We start from the raw sequence: 19807 nt of genomic DNA, 5'->3' as shown, positions 1-19807 counted from the left end.
ATACATATCTGTATGAATTATAATACTCTTGCATATTAAAGAGTTCATGTTTCCTGATTACATCAGTTTTTATCTTTTACCATTTACTCAGTGCTCTATGTAGTCACACACAAACAGGCAAAACAGCGACTAATCAAAACTTTATAGCCGCCAAACCCACTTTTTGTCTTTATTATGAAACTAAGATTTGGTCAACTGAGGTCAAGTTGTGCACTTAACACAGCTTCCATTATAGTCAGTGAACTCTATAACAGAGAGTAAAGTCAAAATATAAACAGAGAACATTTCTGCAGCAGCTCTGGGCTGGGATTAACTTGGATCACCTAGTCTTCTGCTTTTAATGAAATTCTCTCCCTTGTATTTTCTTGTTTGGAAGAGAGTCCAAAGTTATCTCATGCTAATTTAGTTAGGCAGTGCCCTCCAGGGATGTCACAGGCCTCTGTGACCTCTCCAGAGAGACTCAGTAAAGGGATGAGGAGAATTAAACATTCCTGAGAAATTGCAAAGCAGCAGCCCCCAGAGATTTCGCATAGAAACGAGCTCCAGACTAGCTGCCAAAGACCCAAGTCACCTTTTCAGCACTTCCTTGACATGTCTCCGCCAGTCGCATCTGGCTTGATTCAGGGGGTCAGCATGGGGACTGAGGAGAGGTGGCAGATAGAGAGAGCGGTATTCAAGGGAGGTCTGAATGCAGCGGTTTCAGGCTTTAGATGTTTCTCTGGGATGTGCAGCTAGATGATTTTATTACCTTTCCTTCCCAGATGGTCTCATGCTTTGGTCTTTTTCTTTGTGCTGAAAAGGGGAAGAATACTAAGTGAGGAAGTTTAATAATAAGTTTAGTTGTTTCATCAAATGGTGCAACAATAGTTTGCTTCTTACCTGCATTTACAACCACGTCTTGGGTCTGATACGGAAAATACTGCAGCGCCAGAGAGCTACTTAGACTAACATGAACTATATGTCCCACTTTCCTCTCTTTTACGTTGACAGTCAGGCTGTAGAAATCCATAATATTAATCTCGTGTGAAGTCAGAATCAGGCACCATTTGCAGGATGAAACTGATTTCTATGGAAAAAGATTCAGCTAGTTTATTTCCAGGTTTCCCTCAATTATTGTGCAAAAGGGGAAAAAATTAAATTTGCTGAAGGTTAGGCAAGAGAGAAAAAGACACCAAGAAACTACTGTAGATTGCTTATTAGTATCTTGATCGCCTGAGTAATTATCTCACTTATCTCTTGCATCACAATGGAAATGTGCAATATCTCAAGAAACGTCTATTTCACTGAGTTTTGGAATGTGTGATCTAACAATCATTTTCATGTGCTCTCATCCTTGGGTTTCCTTACTCTTTTAATTGATTTTTTAATTAGTCCAGAACTAGTCAGTATTAAGGAAGAATGTTTGAATTCCCACCTTTTAGAGGGAAAAATAACATTTTTCACTATAAAGGTGAAGACAAAGGCATCTAATTCTACTATAATGCACTTCATCATGAAATGTCTATGCTACCCTTAACTTTCTTACAGACCACTGGTTGCATAAATATTATCACTCCATCTTCACAGACAGAAAAATTTAGGAAGTAAGGTTAAATGCTTTAGTCAAGGCCACAAAGAGAGTCATTTTCACCGCTGAGATTGGGATGCTGGAGACAGTGTCTGCTCATCATTTGCTTTGGACAAACTGCAACCAATAAATAGACTGGACCTAAAGGTGGACCCATGTGATCAGAACATGGTTTATGGTATAGCTATTAAAAAAATATATATACAGAGCAGAGAATTGTGTTCATGTGAAATATGTTTCAGCAGTTGAGATATAAATCTCTGAGAATAAAAAAAAAAATTAAGAGACTTGCACATGGAAACCAGCATATAAGGGATGATAATGTCATTGTGGTGATAAATCCATTGCATTCTGCAATGACTCATGCCTGTGCCACTGTTATTTGCCTGAGAACAGACCTCTAGCTCTCGCCAAGTAATGCTTGTGGGAACGTTGTTCCTGGTGTCTGGCCTGTGGGGGTTATTCTAGCCTTAATGGCAGAATACCTAGTGTGTGTAGAGCCTCGTTCATGTCCATTGGGGAGGGAGGGCCCCTACTTTGTGTGGATGTGATATGAGCGATGACTTCTGACGTGCATATAACAGAGATTTATTGCAAGCAAAAGTTGAAGTGTGATAATGCTACTGGGGTATTCTGTAATAATATGGTAAAACACTTGTCAGCACTTCATCTCAGGCAGTGAAAGTCAATTGTATATGCTACACAGAGACAGATAAAAAACATAAGTATACTTAAAACTTCATATGGTTTGCATTTTTCGTAACAGCTCTCCTGACTCTAATATAAGACAGGTTTTAATTTTGTTTTGGGTAAGTGGATGTGCTTACAGTCTCACACCCACAATTCCATGGCTTTAAATAGAATCGCTCCCAGGGTGCATAAAAGAACACATGCTGTTATGTGAAGGATTTATCCAGGATGCCAGGACTGTATTTACTGCTGGGAACAAACTGAATAAAATTTTCTATTCCATTTTGACACTAGCCCACAGAGAGCAGCCGTATCTACAGTTTTAATGCAGACCCTTCCCTTTCCCTGACTTAGGATTTGGTGCGACTAACCACTGTTGCAGAAGTAGTAATTACTAATAACGGTGGAATCGGAATGATCAGAACAAGCCAAGGGAAGGTCAATGTGAAGTGCCCTCCAAATGTATTTTTGAGCATGCTCAAAAGAAATCTTCCTGTTGGCTTTTCACGTCTGCACTGCACAGCCAGACTTCTAAAATATGTCCTTTGGTTTCTGGGATTGTTTTACCATTTACTTTTTCTAGCTGCAATTCCCATGCCCTGATTTGAGATGGCATAGACTATGAGCTGGTGTCTGATGCTGAGCATGGAGGAACTTGGTCAGAGCAACAGTAACGCTAACGCAGTGGCAGCAAATCTGTGGGGCGGGTTCCTCTGTCCTAGGGCTTGGGTTAAAACCGCCAGACTCTGCATAAACTGCTATATCACATGGTGGCAGTTTTGGGTACTGTTGGCCTAAAACTGAACTTGTGACATGAGGTAAAAATAAAAAAGAAAATAAATCCCTCTGTATTGCATTACCATATCCCTGAGGCATCAAGGTTGTGCTCTTGTCTCTGTCTGTACTCAACCAAGAGAGTTTAGCATCAAATTCCAAAATATTGTCACCTGAGTTCTGGTAAAGAAAAATTCCACGGAACCAGGAATGTGATTACTTTAGCATCTTGATACTTTTTCCGGTGACTTCTTGCTTTTTATAGTTAATAAAACTGCTTGGTGTGCATTTTTACCACTGCCTCATAAGTAACGATGACTTAAGGGTGAAAATCTTTTTTGTTTCCAAACCCAGTGGACTGAAAACTGGAATGAAATCAGAAGGTGAAGTTTCAATGGTGTGTTAAATGTAGCACACTCTTTATTTACACAAATTATTCAGGCAAGGATAACTCTAATTTTATAAGAAATGAAAGAATAGTAAATGCTTTCATCAGGCTGAGAAAATTAACATTTCAATTCAATTATTTTAGATAATTATTCAGGAGTGTAACATCATTTGGAAACTGGTAGCATTCTGAAGAGAAAATGCCTTAGTGTTCAAAAGCATGAAGCAAGAATTCTGGAAATTTGGAGGGGATGTAAATTGTAAAATAGAATTCAGGTTATTTTTATGTTATTAGCTTACTCTACCTTCCTGTATTTCTTTAGAAAAATAACACTGTTCATAAATTTTATCTCAGTGCTCTTGCTTTGTTACTTTTTCTGTCTTAAATGCTTGCTCCTCTTCCTTCTCAATTATACCCTCAAACATGTCTAAACATTATGAAGTACTGATCTATTATCTCTGAGCCTATCTGCCTGTTCTCTGGCAGTTCTCTGCTGCTTTTAGCACTTTTTTACAGTACTACCAGTGGTTTAACCTGAGCCAGGGCCATCTTCTGGACAGACACTGGGCAGATCCCTGCAGACCTACAGACCTTGAGTGGAGAAGCTAGCAAGCTGAAAAGACAATGTTCACAAATGGGAGGAAAGGAAAGGAAGATTTGGAAAGAGAAAGTAATTGCCTGAATCATGGTATAGATAACAGCATTTTTGATTGTGTGGAGATCAGTAGTACTTTGATCCATAGATCATGCTGCTCCTCTGATCCCCATCAAAAGCAGCATGTCAGCTTGAGCTTAGCTGTATGTCTGAGCAATCCTGGAAAGAAATAGGAGGCAAACAGGTGTCAGAAGCATGAACCAGTCAGTATCTTTTTATAGTCAAATGTTGCACTGTAAACATTTTGTGATCAATATCTACATTGTGATCATTATTTTGGGGCTGATCATTTTGCTCCAGTAAACATGCCAGTACTTGCCTTGAAAGCCTGGTTTGTTTTCTTGTGGTTAGATCGTGGCCCCAGCCAGTCCTTCCTGGCATGGGTCCCTAAGACTTCTCTGCCCTCACCGCAACCTGGGTACAACCCTTTACTTTAGCGGTGAGTAATCCTGTCAAATGGGAGTCTGTTTCTTTGTGAAGAGGTATTTTGTCTTTCATTCATATAAAAATAGCAGGGAAAATTAATTCTGGAAGGGAAAAAAAAAGGAGGGGGAAGTGGGTCAAATATCTTTCAGAATTGTCTGCTAGGTGGAGCCTGGGAAACGTATTTGTTCTATAGTCTTTTCTAGGTAATACAAATCAGAGTAGTTAAAACTCACACGTACTTTCTGTAATTCAATTTTTTCTCATTTTTCTCTGTTTAGCTTTGAATTTCTTTCCCTTTTTTCTTAAACAGAATTTAAGGCACCCCTTTTTTAGCAATTGTGACAATATCCTCCAAAATTAAAATGAAAGAAACATAGCATATATGTATCCTTTCTGTATCTTTTCATTTAAATTACTTTGTGTCACACATGTCACTTCCAATTTAACCATTTGAAGAATAAACAAACCATTGTGGACCTAAAAATCTGTTCAAATTTTTTTGGCAGGAAAAAGGACTATATTAATTTTCATTGTTGGTGAAGTTTCCCAACAAGCAGCTTTACTGTTTCTTTTTTGCCTCCAGCAAGCAACTAAAGATCAGTTATAAAACTGTATACAAATACTTCCATGTATTGAAAGAACAATATTTTGACACTCAGTGACACAGGGGGAAAAAAAAAAAAAAAAAGAAAAAAGAAGCCGTAATCTATTTTTTGATAACACAATGAGAACTTTGTGTTCAACTGAGGTGCATGTGAGAAACATCATGTTGCATTAACAGGGAAGGTTGACCTTTAAGGTTTATCTGGATTATAATTCTTGTGGTTTTTATTAATAAAACTGCCTACTAAAGTTTCACAAGTCCTCCCTGAGATCTGTAAAACAATTGGCCTATCTGCTTGCAAGAGAAAAGTTAGACAGTATTTCCTAGTATTTCCTACAGATGTGAGGGCTTTTGTTTCAGAAGACATTGATACTGTTTTCATTCAAGATGCTCCACAAAGATTATCAGGCATTTTATTATCTTAGTAACTTTATAAATGTTAGATTATTATCTTTAAATATATCAACTATACTCTTTTAACCTGAAAGAAAAAAATCATGGATCTGAACACAGTTCACATCTACAGCCAAACTGTAGGATTTGACTAAATCAGCAAGCATACTTCAAATTGCTTCTGTGGCAATTTATCAACTGTAACTTCGAAAATCTCTGAGAAAGTTTATAAAATGAGTCACAACAAATTATCTCTAACTATACCCTAGGAGACTTCTAATATGTATATTGTTAAAAAGTGATTTTTGTTGTTTGTTTACTTTCTTGGATTCTTAAGGTATATTTGCCATTGTTTTTTATCAGATTATGTGTTTTTCCTCTCAGAGGAAAATGGTTTTATCTCGAATCTGTTCTCATTTTATACCTTTTCTGTCGGTGATGTAACTGTCTACGGTTTGCAAACGTCACTCTTCTGAATGGAAGCAGCTGCCATGTCATAAGTACTCAGTGTCTCCCCTGTGTGAGTAGAAAGGACAACACTAAAGGAAAAGCTTTGTACACAGACATTGGAGTCCTTATGTTCAGCATTACACTATTAGGGAAGAAGCATATCAAAATGTACTTAAACTGATGAGATCTGATGGATACTTAAATGGTGTTCAGACGGGTTTTTCCATGAATGGAGGTTCCTTGAGCAACGGATCTTGCACCAACACTGTGATTTTTGGTGAGCTGAGAAAACAGGGTGATGACTATTCAGGGGAAAGGAAGAGGCATGTGTCCTGCACTTCTTGGGCAGTACCTCTTTTGCTGTAGGTTTTGAGAGAGGGTTGAGCTTGTGAAAAGTGGCATTCCTGTTGCAATGATAGACAATGACCTCAGTCATGAACTTGAGTTTGTCTTTCAAATACAAACTGTAACAGCATAGTAAGGTTCCTGCTTATTGGGTGTACACCCTTACTTTTTAAGCAACTGAGGAAAAAGGGTTGTATTTTAGGAAAAAAAGCATAGGAGTACATTGATTATGCATACTTCCATATTCCTGCTGTCACTGGCTTCCTGGAAGTATCAGTGTGCCTGGCAGCACATATCCGTGGTTTTCTTTGGCAAGAGTCTCCCTGCCATGCTTGCCTTTCCTTATAACAGCATCAGAAACAAGTACTAAAGCAATAGTCATTGCTTAGACTGAACTTCCATTGTGGCAGGGAGCATGGGATCATACCCAACACTTTTTTGTTGCCTTTCAGACAGAGGCAGCTTATACTTTACTCTGATCACAAGATATTTTTGCTGCACTTGAGCTCCATTAGTGTTTTCCAGCCATGTGTGCTATGCCCCTATTGTGTGCAGAACATGTGTAAGGAGATTTTTTCCCTTCTGTTGTGTATTATATGTATGTCTTGCTGTCTCTTTATATAATCTCCTTATATAACACACTCTCATGCCTACCAGGTACACCCAGTACACACCTACACTTTTAACAGTCACAGAAGTCAATCAGATGTGGGTGACTCAGCCAGCATAGCACCTCTTCTTTCTTCCCTGCCCCTCCAAAAGTACATAAATAGATAAACTGGAAGTCAGTTTGGGTTCAGAGCTCTGAGTCGATATCCCCAGTCTCACTTTTCTAAGGCACGATCATCAATTGTGGTCATTTCTGCAGCAGCTTGAGAAACCACAGCCAGTCAGCTGGGTTGTGTCAGGAGGAGCCGGGTGATGGCATCTGGAACTGCTTCACATCCAGGCAGGCAGGAAGTGCGTGGGCATGACATCTCACCACGTCGTGCAGCGCAGAAGATGCCGAGCAGCTTCTTTCCATGTCAGTGCAATTGAGTTGGGACAATGCAGAGAGGGAGGTGATACAATAGCCCTGTCTTTTGTGGCACAAAGGGAACAGTCCCTCATGATGCATGCAAGAACAGCAGTTATGCCAGGCCTTTGTGCTCGCCATATGGGGAGAAGGTTCTCCTTTGCTGCCACATCCCTGTAAAGACTCATCATGCTTTGGCCCAAAATGCTCAATTCTCCTTCTCAGTGGTGACCCCAGCAGGATAGCTAGGTTTGGGATCACTAGAGAGTACCATGTCCAACCCACTGAATTCTTCTGCCCACTTGTAGACAATAGAGTATGGAATACTGTAAAGACAGAATTTCTATAAATGGTGATAATGTACTCTTGGGCCTCTCTGGGTGGTAATGTTTTCTGACTTAGTCAGAAATTGCTCCCTAATTGTTGACAGCCTTGAGGTAACCCATGCCCTCCACAAGTGATAAGTAAGTAGAGTTAGACATTCACTAGTCTCAGCTTCTTTGTATCTGAAACGCACGGACAATGCACCCTGCATCAGGCTACAACTATCTGTTCCATCTCCTAAAGTAAACCTTACTGCTTTGATTTGATTTTGTGTGTGTGTGTGTGTGTGTGTGTGAAATACAAAGAAGTCAAAAGCTCTCTGCATAATACCTAAAAACACATGTGAAAGGTTTTTCTGACAGTATAGGGCTTGGAAAAAACACTGTGTAGCAGTGCAGGGCAATAGTAATTAGTACCAACAGGAACATTTTCCATTTATCACATTGTGTGTCTGTTCAGTCATATCTGGTTTGGGTCTTGCATCGGATGAGACATAAGAAAAGGCTTTACTCATTCTCTTGAAAAATCATCTTTTATTTCTAGAGCAGAAATCATCAGTTGTACTTTAAAGTCTCAGAAAGTTGTATTTGTATTTCTTTTTTTTCTCTTAAATAGGCAGATACCTGATTACAAGCCCATTTTAACAATATACAGTGCCAGAGCAGACAATGAAAGAAAAGTATCAAATATATAGAGTTAAACATAACCTCAACTACTGAGTCTTTGTTATCCATGGATGACAGCCCAGTTAATAAATGTTTTCTCACTGGGATGCTGGACTGGAAGTTAATGGTGAAACACATCTACAGCATACTCCAGATGCTCAAGACAAGCAGACGCATCACAACCATAAGGGCAGTGGCATGCACAGAATGTACCTATACGGGGGTTGTGTTAGTCCAGCTTGGGTTTTCCCCTTCACTAGCCCAGATGCAAACACTATGTAAGCAAAGAAATTTGGGCACGGAAAAGACTGGTTCATGTTTTGGATATGTTGCTTGAAAATGGCACTTACTACTGACAGGGGTTTATATACAGAAAAGGGAAGAGGGGAAAGATGAAAGAGGAAAGATTTTGGCAGAGGCTGTAGTTCAGGCATGCAGAACAGATATCCTAGTCCACATAATCATAAAAGTGTGTCCGCTCGCTAGACTTGCTACGTATCTCTCCCTGGTTAGGTTTCTGTCTTTAAATGTAAATGACATAGTATTGCCTTTAGACTTTGTGAGTCACTAGACCAGAGCCAAAAAGAGTTCAAATATGAAAAATATGTTTTGTTACATTTGCCATTAAAGGAACAGTCTCATTCTAAGAGAGCTGAAGCCTGAATTGTTTCCATACTAGTTTTCTCCTCCTTTTCAACATTTGCCCACATTTTGTTAACTGGATTGAGCAAAAACTTAGGGAGAGGGTGGCAGAACTGAACACAAGTAATTTCCTTACTTGCTGTCAGCCCATCAAAAAAACCCTTTACAAAGAAATACAGGAAAATCCACGATTCTCCATTCCTGCACCAGAAAAATTCTTAAAATATATGACCTTGCAATGGTTAAAAGATAGCCAAGAGCCAAAGCTGGGCAATGTTTTTATCCCAGTTCAGCCATGTCATGGGTCATGTGGTTCAGCATGTGAACAGGAAGGTGAGAATGGGTGAACTTTTGCCTCAGTTGTGCAGTCCATCAGAGAATAAATGGAGCAAATCACTCTGCAGCTGTATCGGGAGGTGAACGGCTGAATACCTCTCACACAGAGGCCTTTGTGTTCTGGACATGATCTAGCATTATGATGGGACGCACTAGGCTGAGGCTTTGTAGCAATTACTAACCCATTATCACGCTAGAACATGAGATCATTTATCTTCTAATTCAGAGTGTCACCTGTTCTTCATTTGCCAGTCAATAACCATTAATTACTTTCAGTGGAAATTTAAACAAAGCTTTTCCCCTCTGTTAAAACCAGTAAGCCATTCAGTAATGACAAATAAACCTGGAGCTGTATCTCCCCCTTTCCTCTCATTCTCAGCCGGAGTCTGGTTCAATATGAACTCTTAAAGGAAATGCCTAGAAATTGATAGGTCAAGGGCCTTTATTAGTCTGATGTAGGGGGAAGCACATTCCTGGCACTTGCTGTAGGGAAAGCATATTGAGCTACTGCTTGTACGCAGATTTCTCATTGGTTGTCGCGGGCTGTACCTGTGGAAATAAAGATTTGAATGCAGAGCTTGTTCAAAGATTTTTCTATCTTCTGGCTTGCTTTTGTGTTATTTTACAAACTGTTCATGCAGACCCATTCAAAACAACAGCATTTGGTCACCTTTCTCAAAGCAAAACAGAACTATCGCTTACTTTTTGTAATTTTTAGCATGTTCATTTTTTTCATACCTGATTTGATTGAGTTAATTGTAAGCACCAACAGTTGTGAATGCCAGAAAAAATAAAAGAACCAACAGTGATAGATTCTCAAGTAATCATTAATCTAAACATTCTTTCCTGGTAGGAGTTGAGGCAAAAATTGCTTTTAGCAACTCTATCTGCATTGTTTGATCATTGCTAAATTGATCCTGTAGAAATTTACTGAAGTTTAAGTTGTATTTCCAAGACGGTGATTGCTTGTTCTTTGCAATGGTAGACAAGAATTGATACATCCAAATGCATAAAACTTGGTGGGACCAATTGTCAAAGACTGGGTTTTTGTTAGTATTTTGTAGCTGTCTCCTTCAAAGTAGTGAATGTTTTAGAGTAAAGAGAAACTTCCAACGCTATTTTATATTAAGACACAAAATTAATGTGTAAAATATCTTAAATACTCACTGGATTGTTGAACGTCTCAGCACCCGCACTAAAATTGTGTCCAGTTAATTAAAATACTGACATATTTAAAAGTGGAGGAATGACAAAAAATTATCATTAAGTCTGATCCAGCTTCTACTTAGACATATTAATACTACTTTACAAAAGTGCATAGTAAATAGCAGGTCCATATGCTAATATTGCATATTCAGTCAACCTACATGGCATTTGGGGCAGGGGGGTGATTTTTACCAAAAAATGACGTTTGGTTGTTACATCTCTGTCAGATGTAACTGACACTACACTGCTGTGTACATTTCAAACAGACAAGACCTTGAATTCATCATGTACAGCAAACATCCACTAAAGTCAGGAGGAGGACCGCTATAAATTCTGACTCTGACTGACTGTCTAATCTTGGAAATCCTTATTCACTCAAATAGTACCTTCTCATATGAGGAAGCTTGTTGTTTTCAGCTGGACTGCTTAATGAAAGCTGAAGGTCTGTGAAATCAGGGACTCAGCTAGGAGAACCAGAACTATCAATTACTTGTTCTAGATATTCCTTTTACCTTTCTGTGAAGCTGCTACTACTGTGAATCCTGCAAGCTTGTTCAGTCATGAAGAAACAGAAGTTGGTGATTTATGGCGACCTCTCAAATCAGCAGGGAAACCCCAATGTTCCAAGAAAGCTTGTATGAGAGATATGAGTTAAGACATCTCCTCCCCACAAGAGGATTTTCATCAGCCAGTCGGGTATTTCTGCGTCATTGGCTAGGATGTTCAACCCTGGAAAGGAAAAATAAAGTTGCTGTCATTGTCCTGCCCAGCAGGTCATATCCCTAAAGCACAATTAATGTCAAGGACTTACACAGCAGTTGCCCAAAACCCAGCCTTCCACGCACGTTCAAGAGGCAAAAAGGTTCAAAAGGAACATGTTAATAAAATCTTGACAAAACTTTGGAAGATGCATAAAATAATAACTGGGAAGAAAAATTACTTGCAAATAGAACCATTTCAGTGGAATGTATCGCCTTGTTATGCTGGACAATGATTTATTAAGAATGGGGGGAAAAATTGAATATTTCAGGTGGTATTTACCAAGAGAAACTGAGCTGTCCCAAAGCTTTTATTAATCTGATTTGCAGAGTATCCACTACCATCAAGGGACCTACTAAAGTTGTTTTCTTTAAAGCTTATGTGAAGAGGTCAATGCAAATAGCGTTGTGGATTACACTGTGAGAAGATGACAGTCCTTCTTACCATATGGAGAGAAAGTTGAATTATTTTGTTTTCCTTTTCTGGTTATTTATTAAATGAGGATCATGCCATACAGGTATTCCCCTTTCCTCTCCAAAGGAAATGAAGTGTTTACATCATTTTGATTGATCTAAAGTAATAATTATTCTGTCCGCCTACATCTCCTAGGCAGTCAAATAATCCAATCGTTAGAGCAGTGGCTTGCTCATCAGAAACCTGAAATGTACCTGCCATGATACCTCAGACAAGTCACACGTGTCTTTGCGTATCTCTTTTTCCATCTGCTTTCCTGCTCTCATGCTGACCTAGCTGGCCAGCCCTCTGAGATGGTGCTCATCCATCATTACTTGTTTGTGGGAGGGGATTCTGTGAAGGACATTGCTGTAGGAAGTAAACCTGCTCCCCTGAAATGCAAATATGTTGACAATCACATGTTTTGCTTTGAAACCTATTGCGATTTTTGCTGCTGCACCAACAGTTCTCTGAAAGAGATGTTAATGGTTGTCTCACTTTTCTACCAGTGTTTTCTGTGTTCCTGTGTCAAAAGAAAAAATTTCTGCTACTGTGCTTTAATATGTAACATTCAGCACATATTCAGCAGGAAAAACAGATTAATTTGGTCAATTGTGTGTTGACTATTCTTAGTTACCTTTTTAATTACTTACTCTTAACTAAAATCTCAACTTGGCCAAAACAAACATGACAGAACAAAGAGCCAAAAGGACACATATTTTCATAATTCAGTGTGTTTGACATCGTTCTATAACAGCCAGACAACTGCACTCTGGACTGAAACATTACAAAATTTTGTTCTTTTCCCCATATCAGTGTCAATTCATGCAGTGCTTTAAGCAAGTGGATCCATGCTCTTGAGCACTAAACCAAGTCTCAGTGTTCAAAAGTAAACATATTAAAGTCTCCCCTGTAGAAACCCCTGATGTGAAACAAATTGGAAATCAAATACAGCATTGTTTTCTATAATAAGAAATAATTGATCTCTTTTCAGAGTTGCACTGAACTGGTTAATAGTCATCATGTTAGGAAAGTGCCAATTTCCACAGCTTGGGGTATGTGTGTGTATGTGTAATTATTTCCTAATCAAAAATGCAGTAATATAATATCATGTACCAAAGAGGCTACTTACATGTGTGCTGAATCTGACTTTGTTTCTCTTTCTGCAGGCCATGTGGCTGATGTTGCAGACGGATGAGCCCGAGGACTTTGTCATAGCCACTGGGGAGGTCCATAGTGTCCGTGAATTTGTGGAGAAGTCATTTAAGCATATCGGGAAAACCATTGTGTAAGTATGATAGCAGCCACAGGTTGAACATTTCCAGCCTGTTGCATTTGCTGTGTTAGAGTATTGTTTCCCTACATTCTTTTTTCCCCTCACTTCTAATTTTGTAACATGTGAGACCTTATGGGCATGAATGACCACCACACCAGATATGTCTAGTGTTGCTCTCTAGACCATAAGAAAAAAATGTAGGCGGGTACATCTTAATTTTTTATTCCAAGCTCTCCCATTCACTCCCCATCTTGGAGGACAGATGCCCCTCCAAAGATGTTAGTACCAGGGTGCTGTTCATCACCCTGCTGCAAGAGGGTTTTTTCTGCCTGATTCTCTATTTTGCATCCCCAGATCCCCACAGTCCTGCTCCCACCCTCTGCAATCTCAAGAGGTGACACCTGCCAACCCTGTTCTTTCCGCATGACAGCCCATCAGCCACACCACAAGGATTATGTAGCAACCCACTCTACATTCCTATTAGTTCTTCTCCTACTAAGCCATAAAAATGTTGAGCAGTGGGTGCAGAATGTTTACAATGCATATTCCACATACTTTGATTGAAAATACAAAATTCCTTCTCAAGGCCATATAATAAAACCAGGATGGCTTGGTGAGCACTTTCTGTAATTTATATTTTTATTGTTTATTATTTTTTCAATTTCCCTCCTTCTGTATCTTCTCTGGGCCCCATGCATCAACATACCGATCTCAGCTGGAAAAGGGAGAGGAAAGCCACAGGCTCTTCCATGACGCTAGCGCCAGGGCTGTTCCTCAGGCCATCAAAGTCACTTGTGCAGCTGGTGAACTTTTGACAGGGCCAATAAGTTTTACTTGGGAACAAAAACTTGACAAATTCAATAAATATGCAGAAGTGCACAGATATATACAATATTATTTGAACAGCCAGTGGGTGGCTGGGGAGGTAATAACATTTTCTCCTCAATGAGTTTTAAGTCTGGTTTCAATTTTTGGCATCAGCTTCCAGAAAAAATTCTGATGGGGGAGAGAGAGACTGTATAAATAGAATTTCTAGCCCAAAAGCTCAGTTTTGGGAATAAGTTTCTCTCCATATTTTTAGCATCTCTTGATAGTGAGATGTCCCTGTATGATCACACATTGTCCCATATACCTTAACAGTAGGTAGTAGGAGCTCTAGTAATTGCTCTTTCTTTCTTATTTTTTCTACTTTGTCTATACTTTTGCTTCTTGTGTTTATAAGCTAATTCTCCCTAGTAAGCATTAATACAAATATGATGTGGATTCAGTTGCTCCATATAAGCAAAAATTCTTGTGATTTTGAGAACTATTTTGTCCCTGTCTAGTGTTGCTTGCAAAAGCAAGAATGAATGTTTGTTGAACATTTTTTTTCATTTTTATTACCTAATATTAGAAACTGAAACATTAGCTGAATGTCCTTATTTGCAGATATTCTCAACATCGCAGTTTCTTTTGATGTCAATAAATTTATCCATTAGTTTAAAATTAAACTCTCTGCTTTGGTGTTGGCCTAAGAGCTCTCAGCATTTTCCAAGACTGACAGCATGTATTTTTTAGAAAGCAAATTAAACCCTTGAGAAAACCTAAATAAAAGAACAACACTTACACAAATAAAAGTGAAAGTACTTTTATGAATAGCTTCTGTTATAGAGAGGATATTAAAAGCTTACTTTAGATTTAGTTGGTCCTAACACACAAAATTTTGTGTCCTGTTTGTTTAATTTTTTGCTCGCGTATGGCTCCATATGGTGGACTGCATATCATTCATGTTGGTGATTACTGCAGTCAGTGTTTGGATTGAATCAATCAGTCACAAGTTTCTCTCTCAGGGAAACTTTACATTATGACTCCAAGTGATGAGGTAGGGCAGGTATTTTGTGTGTATAAAGGCATATTTGCATTTTTTTTACTATTCAGTAAAAATAATGTTCAAAAATTGTGTAAGAATCCACATGACATCTAGTGACATGGATTTTTAGGAACGTAAATCACTTTAGAAATGGGGCTTGGCCTGCTAATCCCCATGGCTCTTCTGAAATTTTTCTTCACTGTGAATAAGTTATTAATTCCTTAAACCATTTACAGGTGACGTATAAATAGCTATACATACTGAGGTGACATTCTAGGTGCTAATGATAGTTTCATTGCTGATCATTTTGGCAGTGGTGTAATTCTGATCATTTTAGATATAGTCTAGCCAGATAAACCAGCCGTTCATTTCCCCTGATCCCAGGGTGGGTGTAGTGTCACAACAGACCCACTACTCGTCCTGTAGCCTTCTTTCAAATTGCACTAGTTGTAAAATACTTCTCAGGATTTAGAAAGTTTTGTTAAGAACCTCCATAATTTTTCTAGGTGTCAGCTCAGCCTATGCTTTTGCAGCACACATTAAGTTCCCTCCTTACCCTCACTGGCTTCTTGACCAGCAGGCTGGTAACCTTTCACATTCTTTGAAACCCCCAAGGGCTTTGTACTCCAACCTCCTCCAGTCTGAATATATCTTCTTCAGGGAGCAGATTGCCAGAAAAACCCTCCCATTTAGCATTTTGGGACCCCACTGGTGAGTCCCACTGATCTGTTTCTTTACAATTTGTGAGGCATCTAAGAACCTGCACACCAGAGTGCAATTGGTAAATGAGTTCCTGCAAGGACAGCTGCTTTCTTCCTATCTCCCTTCCTCAAAGTTTTGTTGAGTTCTTTAGCTGTTTGGTGGGTTTTTTGCAGGGTTGCAGGTATTATGAAATTTTGCAATCTCAAAAATTTATCTGGGAAATTTCCAGCATCCCTTTCTGCTGCTGTAAGTGATGGCAAACCTTCCCATTATTGCTGTACAATGCGCCTTTCAAAATTGATGGAATGGTGGAGTAAATGGCCAGAAGGGATGTCGTGGCAAGCAGCAGTTGGCAGACCTCATAGCACATCTGAGAACAGAGGGCACACGTGCAGGGGCTCTTACCCATCCCTACTTTGTGTTTTGGCAGGGTAAGTTGCAAATGTAACAAAGTCTTAGCTGTCACATCTTCATATTGCAGTAGAGACAAGGAAGAAGAGCAATCCTGGCTGCCCCATCAACCAGCTAAAAATATTTATTTTAGCTTTTTAGTTTTTTGTTTTCCTAACAATTCACATTAACTTATACAGCTGAAAATCCAGGACAGCCTAAAAAGTCTTTCCAAGAAGATAACATAATACTCTGTCACAGCCAGTCATTAGCACATCAGGACTATGTCTTCTAGCCAAAATAAGAGAGAGAGAAACTTTACTACATTTTTGTAACTAATGAAATGTACAGCTGCAATAAGACTGATTCTCTCTCTGAAACAGACTGTAAAATGTACACAGAGGTTTATCTACCTTGTGTGTTTTTTTTCTTCTATTATTTCTTTTTCAAGGAAGAAATTTCAAATTATATTTATATAGTCCTCTGAATCATTCAAATTCAGTCCTTTGTACTAACAGGAAAGCCTCAGAGCTACAAATATTTTCCCCCTGTAAGGATTACACTTTTTTTCTCTTACTTTCCCTTCTACTTATTACTAATTAAGTAGTACTTGGGGGAAACACTTCCCGCCTATAATTTGAAGTACAGCAGGGTAAACGAAACAGGCAAACGCTTGTCTTGACTAATTTTCTGTCATTAATCTTATTAAATTAGAACAGGATTGCAAAGATAGCCTGAAACCACTACAGCACTCAGAGTTCTTTGCAGAGTGTTACAAAGACTGTTGTCTGCAAATGTGGAAAGAAAAAAAAAGAAAAAAAAAAAAACACAACTGTTCAAGCAGTGGAAAGATTTATTGTGTTTTTTATTAATATAAAAATACATGCATATTTGTTACAGAAATATTCATTGCTTCCAGGATCAGAATTAATTCAGTAAAAATTAATATTTTACTCTAGTCATTTGGCTCTACATACAGATTTTACCTTAACTAACATGCCAGTTGGTCTCATAAAAGATCACCCTAAAAAGGGGAAGTTTGCAGATAAGCTGTAAGGTCTAATGAGGTGAACTACTAGCAGAAGTGGAGCAGTGGCCTCTTTCAGTGACAGTGACGGCTGAACTGAAATTGAACTGAAGGAAAGGGGTTTTTCTGGATCGTGTTTTTTTCTTTTTACCTTAAAATGGAAGATTGGGTTACAGAAACACATAAGATTTGACAGATTGCTGTAAGAATGGAAAGCCAACAATATGTTAGTAATGGTGCTCTGGGGATGTGGAAGAGGAACCATCGAAAGTCATCATCAAAACAGCTGCTCTTTCCAGGTCTGGCTGTCTAGTGTTATGTGTTGTATTTAGCAGCTCAGGAGAATCAGAAGCTTTCAGATGAGGAGGAAAGGAACAGAATCTCATACAGAAATTGGAAGCATTTTGAAGAGTGATAGCTGAAAGGAACCCAGCCAGGTTGACAAAAAATGCTGGCCTGGGTGAACCCACACAACCAAGGATCCTCACTTAGGACTGCACCACTTCTCTCACCATTCTCACTGTAGAGTATGTGTTTTAGAGGGGCATTTAACCCACCTCAGCTGGAGAATTAACTCTTCCAGTTGAGCAGGCTTTTATTACTTTCTTATTGATACAAGGTTTTATCTGTAGGCAGACCTAATAACTGCTTCAGAACTCAAATAAAGGTTTGAAGACTGTAACAATTTAATTATCTGATTTCATACATCATAAGAGGTATGAGAGTTTCTCCTATAGGAAGACTGGGTAAGAATTAAATGTGATCTTTCATGGCAAATGCCACTTTCTTTCCCCCCTGCCCCCCCAGTGAAATGAAAATAGTTCTCACAAATGCAATTTGGAAAAATATCTGATTTCAGGTCAGATGGACTGCTTTGTTTCTCTTCTAACCTCCTTTTAAAGAAAGAATAACTTAAAAAGAATTTTTAAAGCCATTCTGAAAGAAAAAAAGATCCATTCTGAAAATGTCAAAGCATCTTTTATAGATATTATTAATATAATTTTGTTTCAGGTTGACAGTAATGGAACTTACTTGAAACTAAAACTTTTCTTGCCAGAATGTTTTCATTTTCACAGAAACATTAATATACTTTGAGAAAACATTTTCTTCTCAACACCAACTTTCACAATTTGGAGTAAAGGTGTAAGAGCTTCAAAAGATTTTCAATGAACTAAAAAAAAGAAAAAAAAATTAGGGAGCCTAGCATGTATTCTTTTTTAAAGTCTTGTAATGTGGGGAGTCACAATTCAGATTTTTGAAACTTCAGCTTGACAATGCTGGGAATGTAATAACAACAATAGCGTTGTTTTAACTGTGTTCCTTTAGTCAACAAACACTGAAGACCTGATTCATCAGAGCATTTGAAAAAAATTTTAAGTACAACCCATTATGGTAGCATATTTGTGCTTTAGATTTAAGCACAAGATCATGTTTAAGCAATCCCTATATCCTTGATTGCTTTGATGCATCAGAGCTGCTGGCAAGGTTGGTGGTTGAGTTGGTGGCAAAGGAACACATGAAGAGTCATATTTAAAGTTTCCCTACAAAAGATTACTTGCAAAATACATTAATGGTATGTTATATGGTGTCAGTTTTGCTGTTCATAAAGTGCCAGAACAGAATGAAGTGCTTTGACTTAATTGTGTGTGTAACAGCAATCAGGCCACAAATCCGAGAAGTCTACACAAATGGTATCTCATATTAGGTGTGGAGGAAGAGCAAAATTTTCCTTAAAAAATTTTATTTTTAATTAATTTCTTGTTAATTTTCAAATGTGAAAATATATTGGCATATATTTGATTTAAAAAGTATATGTGATAGTTTTATTTTCTGTAAAGAGGCTGAACAGCTGTAGCTACTAGTGGTTTTGAATATTTTTTAAAATTATATCAGTTACTGTTTCTATGTAAAGATCGAGAAAGGAGATGAAATGCCTATATTTGTTCAGTTTATCTGTGCTTTTGTGAAAGGTTTCATTTTTAGTTGATTTCACCACCTCAAAAATATATGTACTTTGCCTTGTTTGCTTCTCAGTTACAGCCATTCAGACCATTTGGTCCATTGCAGTGCTATTCCCACCCCACACCCATCTCAATTATTCTGGCTCCCCTGTATCCTTCCCTGCCCACCTCACACCCCCCAAGGTTGGTACCCCAGCTCTTTGTCCTCAGAAAATCCTCTACACCTGTGGATGTTTCTATAGCTTGAAGTTTGCTGTCTTACTGAATAGTTATAAAAAATGAAAGAGAATTGGAATCTTCAGAGTTGAAGACGAAAAGGAGCATTCATCCCTGCTAATAATAAGTATTATAACAGTAGTGATCTGCAGATATGGAATTAGCCTTAAATTAAATGTAGCCCATTCCTCTGTAAATCCAGAGTGTAAAACCTCTTGAGGTGAAGAACCTTTTAAACAAGTAAACTTGCACATGCATTTGAAATGTGATTAACTTGGTTTTATGGACATTTCTGAGGTCAGTGATAGTAGTGGTATCCACCAGAGTTGGCAATGACTATTGTCCTAAGTAGTCCCAAAGCACATGTCTCCAACAGCAAGGCATTCGATGTGGAAGCATAGATGTAGAGGGCATCAAACCCACTTTATCAGTAGCAGATGTGTGATCTCATGCATCCCTCTCTGGGTGCAGAGTGTTCTGGCGTATGGGTGATGTCATCAGCTGTCACAGCAAACCTGTCCTTTACTTCAGTGTGTGGGTGAAGCTCCCCAGTGTGGGGCAGGGAATGGTCTTGCTGTAGAGGCTCATTGCCTGCAGGCTCCAGGACCAGCATTTTGTGAAAAGCCTACACTAGGCCAGCAGACACCTGCTTGGAAGCCCTGGGCTTTGATGCTAGATGGGGGTTGAGGGGCAT

The 19807-nt window shown here is 38.7% G+C and overlaps 1 protein-coding gene across 3 annotated transcripts in view; it reads left to right on the top strand.

Moving 5' to 3' along the window:
* Positions 1-19807, top strand: part of GMDS (GDP-mannose 4,6-dehydratase) — a 427595-nt gene that overhangs the window by 331719 nt on the left and 76069 nt on the right. For all 3 annotated transcript variants that reach the window (XM_074873260.1, XM_074873271.1, XM_074873280.1), the window contains one exon: positions 12862-12980. In XM_074873260.1, the coding sequence (XP_074729361.1) occupies positions 12862-12980 (119 nt within the window). The remainder of the gene's footprint in view (positions 1-12861; positions 12981-19807) is intronic.

The sequence above is a fragment of the Strix uralensis genome, chromosome 1 (assembly GCF_047716275.1).
Source record: "Strix uralensis isolate ZFMK-TIS-50842 chromosome 1, bStrUra1, whole genome shotgun sequence".
NCBI classification, from domain to species: Eukaryota; Metazoa; Chordata; class Aves; order Strigiformes; family Strigidae; genus Strix; species Strix uralensis.
This window is presented reverse-complemented; position numbering and strand designations above follow the sequence as displayed.